The sequence below is a fragment of the Pleurodeles waltl genome, chromosome 5 (assembly GCF_031143425.1).
Source record: "Pleurodeles waltl isolate 20211129_DDA chromosome 5, aPleWal1.hap1.20221129, whole genome shotgun sequence".
NCBI lineage: Eukaryota > Metazoa > Chordata > Amphibia > Caudata > Salamandridae > Pleurodeles > Pleurodeles waltl.
This window is the reverse complement of record NC_090444.1, coordinates 1,074,553,579-1,074,569,275: the sequence shown is the minus strand read 5'-3', so window position 1 is coordinate 1,074,569,275 and position 15,697 is coordinate 1,074,553,579. Positions and strand designations below refer to the sequence as shown.

The 15,697-nt window shown below is 41.5% G+C and overlaps 1 protein-coding gene across 13 annotated transcripts in view; it reads left to right on the top strand.

Moving 5' to 3' along the window:
• QKI (QKI, KH domain containing RNA binding) overlaps window positions 1-15,697 on the top strand; it is a 252,890-nt gene that overhangs the window by 223,644 nt on the left and 13,549 nt on the right. For 6 of the 13 annotated variants that reach the window (XM_069235295.1, XM_069235288.1, XM_069235286.1 and 3 more), the window contains 2 exons: window positions 12,981-13,068; window positions 15,009-15,302. In XM_069235295.1, coding sequence (XP_069091396.1) covers window positions 12,981-13,068; window positions 15,009-15,302 — 382 coding nt within the window. The remainder of the gene's footprint in view (window positions 1-12,980; window positions 13,069-15,008; window positions 15,303-15,697) is intronic. The other 7 variants (XM_069235290.1, XM_069235285.1, XM_069235284.1 and 4 more) reach the window with 2 other exon arrangements.

Below are 15,697 nucleotides of genomic sequence, written 5' to 3'. Positions count from 1 at the left end.
TCTCGATAAGGGGAGTTGCACTTTCTGACAGACTGAACAGCAAAGAATGGTGTAGGAAAGCTGATTACATTCTTAATGGCAAGCGGTTCATCCATGCTTCTGCTCAGACGACCAGCTTATCAAGCCTAAACTGTTTCCACTAAATGCAGTACTGTAAGCACATTTCACCAGAGGCGCTTTGCACCAAATCCCCAGAGTCGAAAAAGAAAACCTGATTGTTCCGGACGCAAATTGAATTTCCCTTTTCCAGATTAGATCGGTTTTCAAAGTAATGCTGTTAAAAAACGGCGCTTCACATTGTTTCTGTGAACATTAACCTTCGATTGATTTGAAACATTCTCTACCTCATGGAAGATTTATTAAGATGCTTGTCAGGCCGCCCTCGCTGGAGGGCACTAAAGACAGAAGTGAAATAAGGTTATGGTTTATCGCTGCCTTTCTGTGTAGGGAGAAGGACTTTGACCTGAGGACGTTTGTCAGGTCAGATGGAATGTGTAAATATGGACTCTGCTTTTGAGGAAGATAAAGGTGAAAATCGTTTGTGCTTGTCTAACGTTTAGTTGTTAAAAAGGCTCTTATAATCAGAAACAACTCACACATTGCCAGCTACCGTATGCCTGGCCATTGCTAGTTAAAACACTGTTATGAATTCTACGGACCTCTGGATGATTGAACACTAAAACAGCCGTGGCAAGATTCAAACCTGTGATGCAGGTTGCAACAAGTACTCCCTGGCGAGAGTTCAACTCACGCAACTCTATTTGACTCTATGCAACAACATCTGTCGACTTTATGGTCGGCTGGTTGGTAGTTAAGTGTTTGAAATTTTTGTTCCGCTCATAGAAATGGGGGAAATTTGGGATATTTGTCTTTTTGTGAAGCTGAAGGTTTTAACTGCTTGCACAATTACATTTATTGTGGAGGTTTTCCCCAAAATCCTTTTTGAGTTCGAAAACTCCATGTAAAATTCATCCCCCCCCCCCCCCCCCCACCCCCCTCCACCCAAAAAAATTGTATTCACTGTCAATCTGGCCTGGGAGGGGACACTGTTTGCTAGAAGTAAAGTTATTGTTTTTTGTGTGCCATTAGGTTTTCATGTCATCATTGTATTTTTGGAAATCTGTCACCATTTTAGAGCGATATTTATGTATGATGGGTTTATTCTAATATTTATCACTTTGTTTTCCTTCTTTAGACCAAGATAGGTGTGTCAGAAATTGGGTTATTAATATAGAAGGGGTACCTCATCGACTTAATAAGCCCACTTTAGTGGTCAAAACTCAGTTCTTACAGTTAATCCCTTCTAAGTGGTCAGCATTTTAATAGGCTTTAGCCTTTCTTAGGCTAGGAGGCAAGCTATTGTCCCCCGTGCCAGTCATTAACTCTCCCAGCCAAGGATGTGTATTTCAGCTGCGGAGGTGTGCTGAGTGGCAGCACTGGTTTATGCCAGTTGTAGCTCATGGCAGCCGAAGGTACATTTTTTACGTAATTAATTTTTTGCTTGCCATCAAAAATCTGATTTTACCATTAGGTCAGATTTTTAAAAGGAATTCACTTTGAAGCAGGCAGACCCCTATAGGGAGTGCTTCAAGTGAATAGGGGTGTGGGGGGGGGGGGGGGCGACCAGGGTCTGGACAAAGTAAGCATAATTAAACAGATAATAGTGCTTTGTTTTAAGCTGAAAAGTATTTTTTTTTTATTTTTTTTTTTTTAAAGGTAATACAACATAACTGCAGTGTTTAAATAAGTCCCAACATACTTAAACATTGCCAACTTAAGAGACCAATTGTAAAAATAAAAAAAAATTCTCAGAAGGGAGTGGGGGGTGGGTTCATTAGAACTTTTGGAAACCTCTGCCGTAGGTGAACTTACTGCACCATTTACAACAAACTTGTAGGGAATGTATATAGGCCAAATGAAGTTCCATTATCACAGGATAGCACTCACCTTACCGTTTAGCAGCTGTAAAGTGCACAGTCCTTATGCCAGCAAAAATAGGCTTCAGAGAAAGGCGAAAAACTGAGGTGACCTGCTGAAAAAGTGGATTTCCTACATGGCTTTTATAAAATTTAAAAAATGCTGCCTGGTGGAGATGAGTTTTTGTGCCCTATGTCTTTTTTTTATTTGTAGTTTTACTCTCTGAAAACCTGTGGTTGCAGATATTTGTTTGTGGAAAACAAATATTTGTCCTGAAGCTACTTCGCACACCCAAGCACATTTGGGGGCCAGTTCCTGGGCTGCCTTTCTCAGAGCTCAGATATTAAACTGGGGGGGGGGGGGGGGGTGAAACTGTAGGCTTTAGTGGGTTCTTGATCTTGGGTAAGGATGGCATGGTCCCTCTTGGGTAAGAGAGTGGCAGGCTATGGTCTTGCCAATTGTAAGAGCTGCCTTAATTAGAGCTGTTTTCACCTTTTTGTAGTGTCAGGATCTCGTGTGTGTGTATATCGGACTCCTTTTATTGTGTCTACCTATGTTATAGATGTGTAAAATGGTACCTAAACGTGTTATAATTGAAAAGTGATTTGATGATATTGGAGATGTAAATGGGACTGAGTTTTATGCTAAATTGTATTTTTGTGTTTCCTGTAGTGTAAATTTGAATCATTCTGTTATGCTAATTCACAAAAAAGACAATAATTCACAATATTATCCAGGGCCACAATCACATCAGCTTTTCGCAACATTCATTTTTAATGTTAAATGAGAGAAACTTAACTATATAATCAAAACTGCAATCATACACATAGCCGGTGGCCATTGTGAGATCCTAACCTATTTGTTACAGTTGATGGCTGAAGTTTGAAATCCTTTGGCAAAGGGTAAGGCATAGTGTAATAGGGGCCCTACATTTACAAATACACCAATTGAAACATAGATTACAGAAGTATGACGTCCTATTAATTTGATTTGTTTTGGGCCGTCTTTAGTAGTAAACCTATGCCACAAAAACAGATTATGGGTGTTTGAGTAAAGCAAAATGGATAACTTTTCGAACAATAACGCTTTTTTGTACGATTTAGAGTGATATTTGTATGCCATCTAGATATTGCATTTGCTTAATGTTAAAGATATATTCACATTCCCACGCATCCCTACCCAGCTCCCCCAACCGCCTAGATTGAGAACATGAAAAGGGAAGTGTATATAAAATGTCAACTACTACCTCAGAAAATTAAGTTTTGTTTCTCTCAAGCTGCATTTCATTCATTTATGAAGCACTCTTACTGTGAACCTTTATTTATTATTTTTTATTTATTTTTTGGGGGGGTCGAGCGCAATGCGCTCTGTCCCTGGTGTACTCTCTCTGTGGGCTTTTAACCACGCCCATGTCAAGCCCATCAGTTTGGTTAGTTTGTGGGCTTGCCTTTTAAAATTAGCTAGATTTAATTAGTGAAAGGCAACATACCTTTTACGGTGTTTAGCCCGCCTCCAACGCACCAGCCAACTACTGGAAACATACGGGGCTTCATGTTTTCTGTATGGTTTCTGCACTACTTTTTCTCTTAATTTCGTAGGCAGTGTGATCTCGCTGGTCAGTATTAGAGCGCTTTGCATAACATTGACCCTTTTACATGGATATTTGCACTTTTGCTGGTTATTTGGATAATTTCACTTTCACTTTTGCTGTTGCAGGGATAATTGTACTTAAGCTGATGCGTATCACTGTGAGCGAACTTCTGTTTCCTTTTGTGTAATTGCCTTGCGCTCATGGCGTCCTTCAGCTGGCTTATGTGAAAGTGTTTTACTTTTCAGTTTGTGGCAAGAAAAGCCCAGTCAGGAGTGTACAAAGCCAAAGCTTTAACTCTAGCAAACGTTAGACCCATTGCATTGCAAATGTTTGTTTTTAAGCTGCAATGGCTACACACATCCATTTAAAGGGTACATAGTGTAGCGAGTTCACGTATATATCCCAAGTATCTCATAAATTAAATGGCATACAATTATGGGAGCTGGAACAGAAAACTGGAGAGTAATGTTTATGGGCAATATGGCTATTGTTTAAATTGTGCCTTGCCGTACCATTTAGTGGTCTCTAAAAAAAAAGAAACTGGAACACCCTGTGTTTGCAGAGGGCAACCATTGTCAAGAGATCATCAGATACAATTAAGAGTCTGACACCAGTCCATTATAAGGCGTGCTACTGTCTGCTGTCGGTGTTTAATAGGACAGATTAGATAATTACAATTCAAGGAATATTATATTTACCAATTCCAATCTTGAAAGGATCACTGCAAACTCTGTAGAAAGGCTAATTGTGAGAAGAGACCACATATGAGCGCATCAAGCTTACCTGCCTAACCGAACATGACCTTGTTGTGCTTTGGTAATATGTGTTTTGTTACAGTTGCCATGAAACACAAGACTCCCTCGAGCAGTAAAACTAGTCATTCTAGTCTAACTTCCAGGCACCACAGTGTGCACATGTTGGCAGATGATGGTAGTTGCAGGTTCGGTGTACTGAATACTTCAGCCATTTCAATAGCAGATGTAGGCAATTAACAGTACTTTTTAACGGGAAACAGCCTTTGCAACGTGGCTGTTACCATGCAGTAACTTAACCAAGCATCCATTATAATGCAAAATGTTAACATGCATATACCTTTATGATGCATGACATTACCACAAAAATGTAAGTACTTTGCTGGTGTGTGTGTGTGTGTGTGTGTGTGTGTGTGTGTGTGTGTATATATATATATATAGAATTTCAAGTAGTTTGTCATCAAGTCCTAAATGTAGTGAACTCGATTTTCTTTTTCTAATTGAGACGTAAAGTTGTAGCCCATAATGAGACTTTAGTCAGTTCTGTGTTGCCTATTCCAACAGCATGCCCTTTAGACAGCCAGGAAGCTTTTCCTTTTGAGACTAAATAATGCTCTTTTTTTTTTTTCCCCTACTGGGCGAAGTAAACGAAAGTAGAAAGCTTGAAATGTTAACTGTTAGGTCCGCAATCTTGATAAAATGGGTGTGTGTCAGATAGGGCGAAGTAAAATGTAAAAAGATAACGCTGAGATTTTTCTCTGGTGCATCTTTAACATCATGACCCGCAAATTTGTCAAGTGAAGCAACAGCAGCCTTCTTAGCATACCATTTGAACTGAGGGCTTGCTTTGAGGAAGATAAGCAGGCGGCTTCCCAGAAGAAGTAATGGTGTTAATTTATCTTCCCCTGTCCACCTAGCGAGATGAAGACAGTGCCATGCGCGTTGGAAGGAAATTGAGAAGTAGCCGAGCTGCGTAGGGCATCTTTTTTTATCACAGCTGCTGGCAGTGGCTTGGGAAACGCCGTTGTGAATGCCTGTAGTGGGTATTGCATTTTTTTTTTTTAAAGAGCATTTTTTCCTTGAGACCAAAGTAAGGATTATCAATAGCACTGCCCTAATGGAAGTTCACACAACGGAACTGGCGTGCAAGGTCGCAAGAAAATGTGAGGTTGCAAGAAAGCAAAACGGACATCCGTGGTTTGTAACAGGAAAACCATCTTTAGATCTGGTCCAGAGACTGTATTTACATTCTCGCCTGCCTCATGTTTTCAAAAAAGGAAAACTTCATAAAAATATCTACAAATGTGCATACATACCGGAGTTTGTCAAGTCTCTGTCCGCTGGTTTGGTCAAGTGTCAATCAGATGTTGCTTCTGCCAGCCACAGCATCCAGCATAAGGCAGTGGGGACCCCTTCATCCACTGGCTGTTTTGTATCCGGAGTAAAAGCATGTGCCTGATCACGTGCAAAACCACCAGAAAAGGAGTGCTTTATATTGTGCTAGGGCTGGTGGCCTGGGCTACTATATCACAACTATATTTTTATATTTGTTTTCATTTTTATTGCATAGGTTTGTAAGTATGCATGCTTGCCAAGCCATGCAAGATATTTTTGTTTCGCTAATGCTTGTTTTTCTTGAAAGCTAAAATTATGGCTTGTGCAACCTTTGTGTTTGGTTTAAAAGTAAGTGTGCAATTTGAGGTCTGTTAGATTTTATTTTTATTATTATTAATGTCCATCTATCAACATATAAATTTTTCACTGTTGATTTGGGAGGAAAGAGCTTGCGGCCACTTCAAGTTTAGTCCCACTGCTCTCCTAAAGGTCAAGTTACATTAGATAGTTTTAGAATGGCTACTAAGTAGATTGAAGGCACCTGGAGAACTCTGCAAGATAAACCAGTGCCAAAAACAGTATAACCATTTGAAAAATGGATACTGCTGCAGTACCCCTCGGGCACTATTCATCAAAGGATATTAGTGGATGGTGTTGGATCTTTGCTGCCACCCATCTTACCATCTAGTATTGGAATACCTGACTAGGACTCAAAAGAGGCACTCCCATTCAGAGGGCCCTCAGAAGGTCAAGAATAATTTCAGCTGTACGGTTTGAGTGGCAGTGGGATCTGAGGGCTAGGGAAGTGCAATATCAAGTAAGAGGTGGTTGGATAAAGAACCATTAGTGTGACTCAATAAAATAAGAGCAGGTCCATCCCAAATGGTATGCTTATGAAGGAGTTAGTCTGGAGTGCTTCTCAGTAATGAAGCACCTCTTTACAGTTAGATATGCCAACCCATCTTCTTCCTTTTCTGTAAGGTGCATAATTAGGTCGTTCATACTGGTTGCTAATTCTTTTTCTTTGTCATCTGTGTAAAGGTATTTACTTGAAGTAAGCTTGTTGAAGCAGGTTTGTTGGTAAGAAGTTGGTTCTGCATTGTTTAGCAAGAAAGTATTTCACAGCAAGGAATTTGGGAACTCTCAGTCCAACATCTGAAGTTAAATAGATGTGTAAGAGGGACTCCTTAGAGCCTTGATAAACAGCAATTACTAACAAAACAGGTGTTGATGGGAGATTCTTATATTAGTCATGATTCTGATGAAATAAACGTGCAGGAGACGTTTCATCGAAGTTAAGTGATCAATGAATAATTAAGCACCTCGGGAGTATTTTTGACATACAAGCACTTGCCTATGTTAATTTTGACATTTTATTTGTTTCTTTAAGTCTGTTCTAGAGAAGGTGCAAAACAGGGTAACGTGGTAGCAAATGGACATAGGACTAGTTAGGTTTCTCTTTTCGCCCCGACATGAACAGACTCTTCCTTCCCTTTTATTATTTGTGCTCATCTTCTCAAAGAGAAGTGTCTGAGAGCGGGAATGGAACTATTGTGCAGAAACAAGCTGGTACGATTGGGATATCCGAATGTGCACCGTAAAGGCATCGGTTGTTGTGCCAGCCAGTGCATAAAGGTGCCTTTCTTTTTGCACACAGCAGCTCGATTATCTGTTGCGATTGAGGGGATTGCAGTTTGTAGGTAAAATTAAAGCGAGCAAGGTAACTTCCGTCATAGTGGCAAACCCTAATACGCAGAAAATGTCTACCTTTCCGAACCTTTCTGACCAATGGCTTTCCAGCAGTCCTTGCATTAAAAACTGGAGTATGAAGAGGAAACCAGTTTTGTGCTTAGGAATATATCCTGCGCCCCTCTCCTCCCGCCTGCAAGCATGCATATGTCAATTATGGTGAAATGGTGTTTGTGTATGCCGGAGCGAGACCGCGCAACAAACACTTCGTCGGATGCTGGATAAAAGCATTCCGTGGCGTTGTCGCTTCATGAGGCAGGCCTGGGAGTGCAGCTGCTGCCGAGGGGCCGTCGTTAGGGCTAGAAGAAGGGAGTTCACTGTGCTGGACGTGGGCTGATAGAGCCCCAGAGGGCACCAGCCTCTGCAGGCTGAGCGAGATAAGGCGGCAGCTGCAGCATTTTTTCCCGTCCTCCTTTCATGCATGACACTTCAGTGGAGCCCTCTTCTCAAACAGATCACTGTGCAGGAAACGTTGAGCTTGTTTTGTGACTCGTGAAGAGGCAATGAAGTCCCTGTTACACGAACAGCAAAAATGGAATGGCCTAAGGTCTACCACTGCACTACATATTTATCGTTTGCCTTCAAAGCGCTATGTACGCTCCATTAGAGAGAGTTTAAGTACAGTCAAAACCATACTGTGCAGGAGCTTCAAACCCACACGTTTGGTCTCCCGCTATTTCGTGACCTAATGATTCATTCTTAGGCACGGATTTCCACTCGGTGTTTAGTCCGTATTCAACGCGAGAGACAAACTACTTCCATGCGTGTTTCCTCAGAGATGACTGTGGAAAAGAGTTCAGCGTTTCTTTCTGGGTCCGAATATTGGGCTGTTGGGGGAAAAAACTGGACAGATGTTGGAAGGAAATAACAGGTCTATTGGTTAGTGAACAATGCGTGCCTAGCTGCCCCATTCAACGTTTGTACACAATCTCGGACTCGTAGCGCTAGTTTTATAGTTGTGTAAACGAGACTAAAATTGCCAGAATGCAAAGAACAAAAGATTAAAGCAGTGTGCTGCGCATAGAACTCGGAAAACTTCTTGTAACCGGACGTATTTTCACTTGTGACATGATGCAGTGTAATTTTTTTAAAACATTTTTAATACATGGATGCAATTGTTCTGGCAAGTCGCGAATCATGCGATTTATCAGTCAGCTGAAAGTTATAAAGGCACATCCTTAAAAAACAACAATATTAACGTGAATGTGCATTGTTACATCACAACTTTCTTCATTATTCTGTTTGAATTCCTTCTGACCCACACCTCCACACCCCCCCCCAAAAAAATAACTCAGTGCTTCTTTTAAACGCATCTATTGTATGATACTTGGGCTCCCTAACACTTTGGCAGGCTCACGCTTTCGTTCATACGTGTTTAAACTGCAAGCTCCAATACAGTGGTAGACGTTTAATCTGAACTAAATCTGTATTTAAAGTCCACACGAGACGTACAAGGGAAGAGTTGAAGAATTAAGAGGATAAAAGGCTCCCGTCATTCGCTTGAGCCCGAGCAATGCAAATCTGGCTTTAAGTGACCTTATTGATGTTTGCTCAAAGCAGCTTCCTCTCGGTGCAGACGCAGGCTTTGTTGTCGATAGCGTACATCATCATCGGAGATTGCCTCCACCTCCCCGGCGAAGCTTCACTTTGCTTCAACACGGAGAGCCTGCAGGAATGCCCGCAGCTAAAATGTATTGAATCGGCGGGCTTGGGTTGATCAAGTGCCAGTTGTACAGAGGCAGGCGAGGTCGGGGAACAGTGAGGCCTGCGCTTGTGGCTGGTGAGCCTGTGACGCCAGATTTCCCTTCTCCGCAGCGTGGCCTTGTCTGCGCTCGCAGCCTGTTCCCTGCGAATACCGGTCGAGGGCCGCGAGCGTCTGCAGCCGAAAAGGAGACTGGCTCACGTAGTGCGTGTGGTGTGCAACGTTCAGCGCCATCTACCGGCGAGCCGTGCAAGCAATGCCGTGTCGAGCATGGTTACGTTTGCACATGTGAATTTTCTGTCGTCGCAGGCAGATGACTCGTCTACTCAGTTATCTTCATGGTTCACTGCGGACACGTTTTTTCATTCTGTTCTGTTCAGTGCAGTTGATTAGGCAATACCGTGTGGTAGAGATTTCGCAGATATTCTGCAATCTGGAGTATTTTTTTTTTTTTATACCTCACACGGACGCACCAGGAACATTGTGTTCAAAGTGATTGAGTCATGTTTAAGAAACGCTACCGAATACTTTAAACGTGTTTCGTTTTCATTAGACGGACATTACCGTGCTTAGTCAATATGCATTTCGTTTGCGATTATTACATTTATGATTGAAATACATGGTATAACGTAATACCCATCGGTTGATCCTTTAACACCGAATATGTTCTACACTGGAAAGTGATTAGTACTTGGTTCGTCATGTATATGCGGTAAAAGTTGCTATGACTGAATTGTTCAATCATTTTTGTGCCACTCACCTAGGTGGTTCCACCCCCCCCCCCCCCGCCTAAAAAAATCAATAAAATTAGGAAGTTACATACATCAGTACGAAGATACTAGAAAAAACGTTGAACCACGAGCCCATGCCGAGTTCTTCGCATGCTCCTTACAAATGCACACGTTACTAGCGTTTTCTGTAGGCGATCAAAACACTTTAACCATGTCTACTTAATTTAGATTGATAGTTTAAAGGGGCTGGTGGTTTGCAATCTTTTACTCTTGGCTTAAGGCCCGGGTAGATTTTTTTTTTTAAACAGAAGCTTGTGATGTTCCCACCCATTTTACATCATTATCAACTTTATTATACATTATTATGAAGTTTAAAATTATCCGATCAGCAGTGTTATCGCTAAATACAGTGTACCACATTGTGTTATCTGCTAGGATTATTAGCAAGCCTCTAACACGATATATGTTAATCCAAAGTCTAGATTTTATGGACAGGGGGCCAAGCAGCCAGGTCGCAGCCACTGGAGACCGGTGTGGGCCAGATCTGACCAGTCAGGGACAGTGGCCAACTTTTGAATTTCCATCTCTCCCGTGGGGAGCAACCATTGGTTGCCCCATCGTTGGTGGGGTCGTCTGGAGGCAGCAGGACAGGCTAAGTGACGGGTAAGGTGGCCCAGACAGGTGGGTCCCCATGACAATTGCTGACGCCGCCCTTGCCTGCTCAAGTAACGGAGTGCTTCCTTTTCCCCACTCTCCCATCCCTATGTTAGGTCCACTTGGGAGTACATTTGATCATTGTTTCTGGAGGAGGAGTCCAGTTTGCTCACTAAAAACAGATAGACAACCTTGGTGTCAAGAATATGTGTAGGCAAATAAAGGATGGAATTGGATTTGTAAGCATTTAGCTCAACCCGGGGCAGGGGTACTGCAGTCATTACTGGAAGGCTGGGGACGCGGACCTGTGGATACTGGGGATGGTGGGCTGGTATGGGGACCAAGGTACGGCCCGGTTGACCAAGGCCCACCTCCCGATGAGTGCCAGGGGGAAATCCCTGTATTGGGTAGTTCTGGCATGGTTTGGGGGTACAGCTGTTATGCTGACCCAAGCTCCTTCTGTCTTGAGAGGGCAAGTGAGTTCGCCTTGTAGAAGACAACTTATGGAAAGACCAGCAGGGTGTTGTCCTGAGTCCAAGTCAATTGAATAAGTCAGCACTACAAGGGCCGGAGGAGTGCTCAATCATGACTCCTTATTTGGATATGACATTTCATGTGTTCATGTATTGACTATGGAGTATTAGCGAGGAGATTTTATGTACTAGATATACCCATGCACACACTATGCTGCACTGTACAAAATTGTTGTTTATAAATTGTAACAAATACAGCCAGAGAATGTTATTTTGTCTAACGTAAGAAATTGGCTTGCATTGGGTCTTTTTTTGCATAATCTGACATATGAAGGGTGAGTAAATGTAGGTCTGGGTGAGATATGACCGGTCTTGCTGCAGTCCCCCACCTGTTCAGGTGAAGCACTGGGCTTTGAGCATCTCAGACTTCTTGCCCACGCCCCTTTATACTACATCTAAGCATGCACCCTCCGACATTTGACTCTCATTTCTGCTTTGGGTACATTGAATGAGTGTGCATGTATGTGTTTTTGTGTGGAAGAACAACATATATTAGGCACAGTCTACCTTATAAACAGTCTCTTGGTGCTGTTCTTACTCAAGGGCATAGGAAAATAGATTGTTATGCATGTGTAGAAGTTGGCGAACAAAGGTAAAATGCTAAATTTAAGATGAAGGAAATTTAATAAACCAGGATCTGTCTAAAAAGGCTTTACATTCTCGGTTTTCAAGCTTAAACGTAGGCTTGAATGGAAACTGCTTGGTCATGAATGACTAGGTAGGTGACCAGGTGTGCAATATGATTGATTGATATATCTATCAATCAATCAATCTCTGGTTTAGAGTCAGATAGTCAGATCCTAATTGGTGGTGTAATTTGAATATCCAATATGCTAATTTGGTTCTGATTCAGTCGTTGAGCAAGTGCCAGCATAAGAAGTTTACAAGCTCGAAATTTAAGCTGTTCCGAGCATGTAAGACATTTCTCTTTTTAAACTGAACTGCACGTTTGACTTCATTTTGCACTTTGTAGCCGCCCCTTGCAAATGCTTGGGAAATTGTATGAAGGCATTTGCAGTAAACCAGCCTGGAGTTAATCATGAAGCCTGCTACTACCTCTGTTTCCAAGACAGGAAAATAATGTTTTAGACTGCTTAACAAAAAAAGCAGATATCCACTGCATTCGATTTACCCACATAACTCTCCAAGACGTCTATAAAGCACTGACTGGCCTAGTCCAAAAAAAACAGGTCTGCATGATTCAGTCAATGGTTTTCTGGAATTGAGGATGCCAGTAGTGTTATCATTGTTACAGGTTCAAGAAGAATGCCCTGAATACAAAAACGTTTTCCTGGCCGCTTCTTGGACGAAAATAAAACCAGTCAAAAATAGTGGTGAAGTAACAAAATTGCAAATCCATAAAATGCATGTCTCTAGGGCCTTAGCTATGCCTCAGAAACTTCGTTGGTTACACCTAGACCCCCCTATTTGCTTGAGAGAATAATTGTCTGCCTTAGATATATAACAATTCCATGGTAATAGGAAAAAATCATACTAGGAAGTGGTAGGTAGCTAAGGTGTGTTGGACATGGATGCTCAGCAAACATAACCTAAACATAGAAAAGTAAACAAGCTAAATTCCGAGCTGGCTTCACGGGACCATTCTGTTACCTTTTCTTCAGCGATGACAACTTGCAGAGTAGGATTTAAGTGTAGCTTTATCTTTCTGGTTGATGGTGGCCATTACCTCAGTGTGCATATGCAGCTTACTTTATGCCAGTCACTCCAGGACTTCATCCGCCTGTTCTCAAGCTAAGGATAACCAGCCTTAATACGAGCTGGGATGATTATGTATTCACCGGAAGCGTCAGCTTTTGGGAAATATGCTTGACCGCGTTAATAGTCAAATTAGTTTTATTTGCCCATTATTTCTGATGCAAAATGTAATTTGCTTTTTCTTAGGCAATATAGTTAAAATTGATTCTGATTCGATGTTCAGGGCTGCAATTTTTATTTCAGTTCATGACATAGGTAATATTAAGAGTTTTGTAATCACTGTTTGACTTGTCTTTGCAGGCAGAAGGTGAGGACAGCCTTAAGAAGATGCAATTAATGGAGCTAGCGATTCTTAATGGCACCTACAGAGACGCCAACATCAAATCACGTAAGAGTGACCACCTTCCTGCCATTCAATCAGGAGCGAGCCCTTTAAACCTCAAGTTCCGCTGCTGTCCCACAGATCACACATGTATACTACTCTTTTCACATGCGTTTCTTTATGAAGAAGCAATCCTACTGCAATCGATTGACTGCCAAAGCCAGTTGCAAATAAAGCAAACTGTCTAGCTATATTCAATAATCTGTAAATATTCAAACCGAGTTGTATTGTAAGCCTACTATGGAGCAGGTCTTCACTCTGTTGGAATGCTGAAAGCTTCTTCATTAAGCTACGTATATTGATATATTTTTTTTGATCTACAGGCGACTCATACTCTGTAAATGATTATTTCTCTTGCTTCATACTTTCACATCTGCTTGCTTGTTGTTTTTGCCACCTACTTTAGTCCATTCACAAACAAGTTTCACGTATCAGGCATGTTATGGGCCCTTTTGTAGATGTTTTGGTTCATGCTGCCTTGATTCTTGATGCGCTTAAAAATAGGTCGGTGGGCTGATTGTCTGGGTTTTGCGGAATAAATTCACTGCTGTGCTAGTGTGAAGGTTCCTTTTACCAATGGCGCTTGTATTCAGTGTGATGTTTCTAAGACACCTCATTTCTCTGCAGTAGAAAGCTCCATGATTTTCTTGAAATACTAACCCACACCCATGCATATATTTGGAGAAGCTTATTTGCATTTTATAAAACGATTGTAGCTCTAACGACTGACTGCTGATGGTTTTACTCGTTCAGTTGTCATAGTACGTAAAACTTAAAAAAAATATATATTTTTCATTTGTAGCTTTTTTGGACTCTTCACTATTGTATCAAACCCACGAGGTCATCTTTTTCTGTTCCGATTCTCTAAATTAAAATCTCACCTTTACTGCAAGATCGTTTAGCATTTTGGGTGAGATGTTTGGACAGGACGAGGGCAGGCAGAAGGTGAGAGCGATCTGGCGGCCATACTGCCATTTTGTTCATTCGGTTTGTTTTCCCTGATAACTTTGGGGCCTTCTGTGGTCTCTTCCGAGACAGTCCAGTCCCTATGATATCTAGAAATTCTGCTTGTCTCAGATCGGTAGCAGTATCTCAGTGCAGCCTACTAATTCCAAAGCAGCATGCCCCGATGCTTAAGTTTGTCTTCAATGTCCCGTCTGCTTGGTAGGATTTTACAGAAGAGAAAAAGTAGTTAACTCCTAATAACGTCCTAAGTCTCTCTTAATTGTTTGCCAAAGTACCCCCCCCGTTGTAGTGTTCATTTTGAAGTGTTTCATGGGTAGGTATTGTAGACACATTGCAGATGGTCCTCACCTCCTTGCCTTAAAAAGGGATTTCCTGTCTAATCCATACCTTCAACTTCACCAGAAAGAAGACTAAATCCTGCTCCTTTTCTTATATGATTTCAACATTGGAGAGTTCCACTGCTGCTCACTTTGAGGAAGAACTTGTAATCTGAATACAAAACCCATTGATAATGCACTAGCTTCGTTTAGGAACGATTTTGCAAAGAAAATAAATGGCACACATTGTGTACAAATCTGTGCTTGTGATTGCTACAGTTGCTGTCAATCATGCATTTTTATTGGGGATGGTGTTTTTGCAAGTACCCCCTTCTAAATTGCAACCTTTTTAGGTGTAGTTCTTAATGCATAGGCTGATGGTGTTCTCATTACTAGTACTTGCTTGGTTTTCCATGACATAACGTAGTGCACTGTTTGGGCATGTTTTAGCTTGTGCATGTTTTGACTTATTCACACTGGTAAATATGAAAGCTGTAATCGTATATCTTGAGCTTTGCACTTGATGTGATCAGCGCATGAACTAATGGTTTTCCTTCATTTTTCTTTTTTTTTCTTGTTCCCCCCTTTCTTTTGTCCTTAATGGCTTCTAAATTGTGTACTGCTGTCTCTGTACCTCTTTCTACATTTCTTTGCTTACTGTAGCAGCCCTTGCCTTTTCTCTTGCAGCCACAGGCCAGGCCCCAAGGATTATTACTGGGCCTGCGCCTGTTCTCCCACCTGCTGGCATGCGTACCCCTACGCCTGCCGGCCCTACCTTAATGCCTTTGATCAGACAAATACAGACCGCTGTCATGCCAAATGGATCTCCTCATCCAACTGCACTAGTTCCACAAGCACCTGAAGCTGGTTTAATCTACACACCATATGATTATCCTTACACATTGGCACCAGCTACGTCAATTCTTGAATACCCCATCGATAGTAGTGGTGTATTAGGTAAGTGTTTGTTGTGGGTTGTTTGTTTATTTTAGCACTTTTCACCCAATTTTACTTCTCTGCCAGGTTGTTGCATAAATATTGTTTAATATTTGGTATTTTTGATTTTTTTTCCTTCTGATTATTTGTATTGGTGCTCTATAAGAAATTGATTTTGGGAGAGAGTTATTTAGTCACTCTGGCGTTGGGAAGAAGCATAATTATTTCAAGGTCTTAAAAAAATATCAGTCGTAAGTCTTCGCAGCACAAACCAAAGATAACATGACAGAGCCAGATGATTTTCATAAATTACATGCTATAGTTAAAGCATAATCCAGCAGTAAACGCTGTGATTGGTTAAAAAGCAAATGTTGCTGCTAGCAGACCATGAGTGTTTGCCAGAAAACCATAGAGAA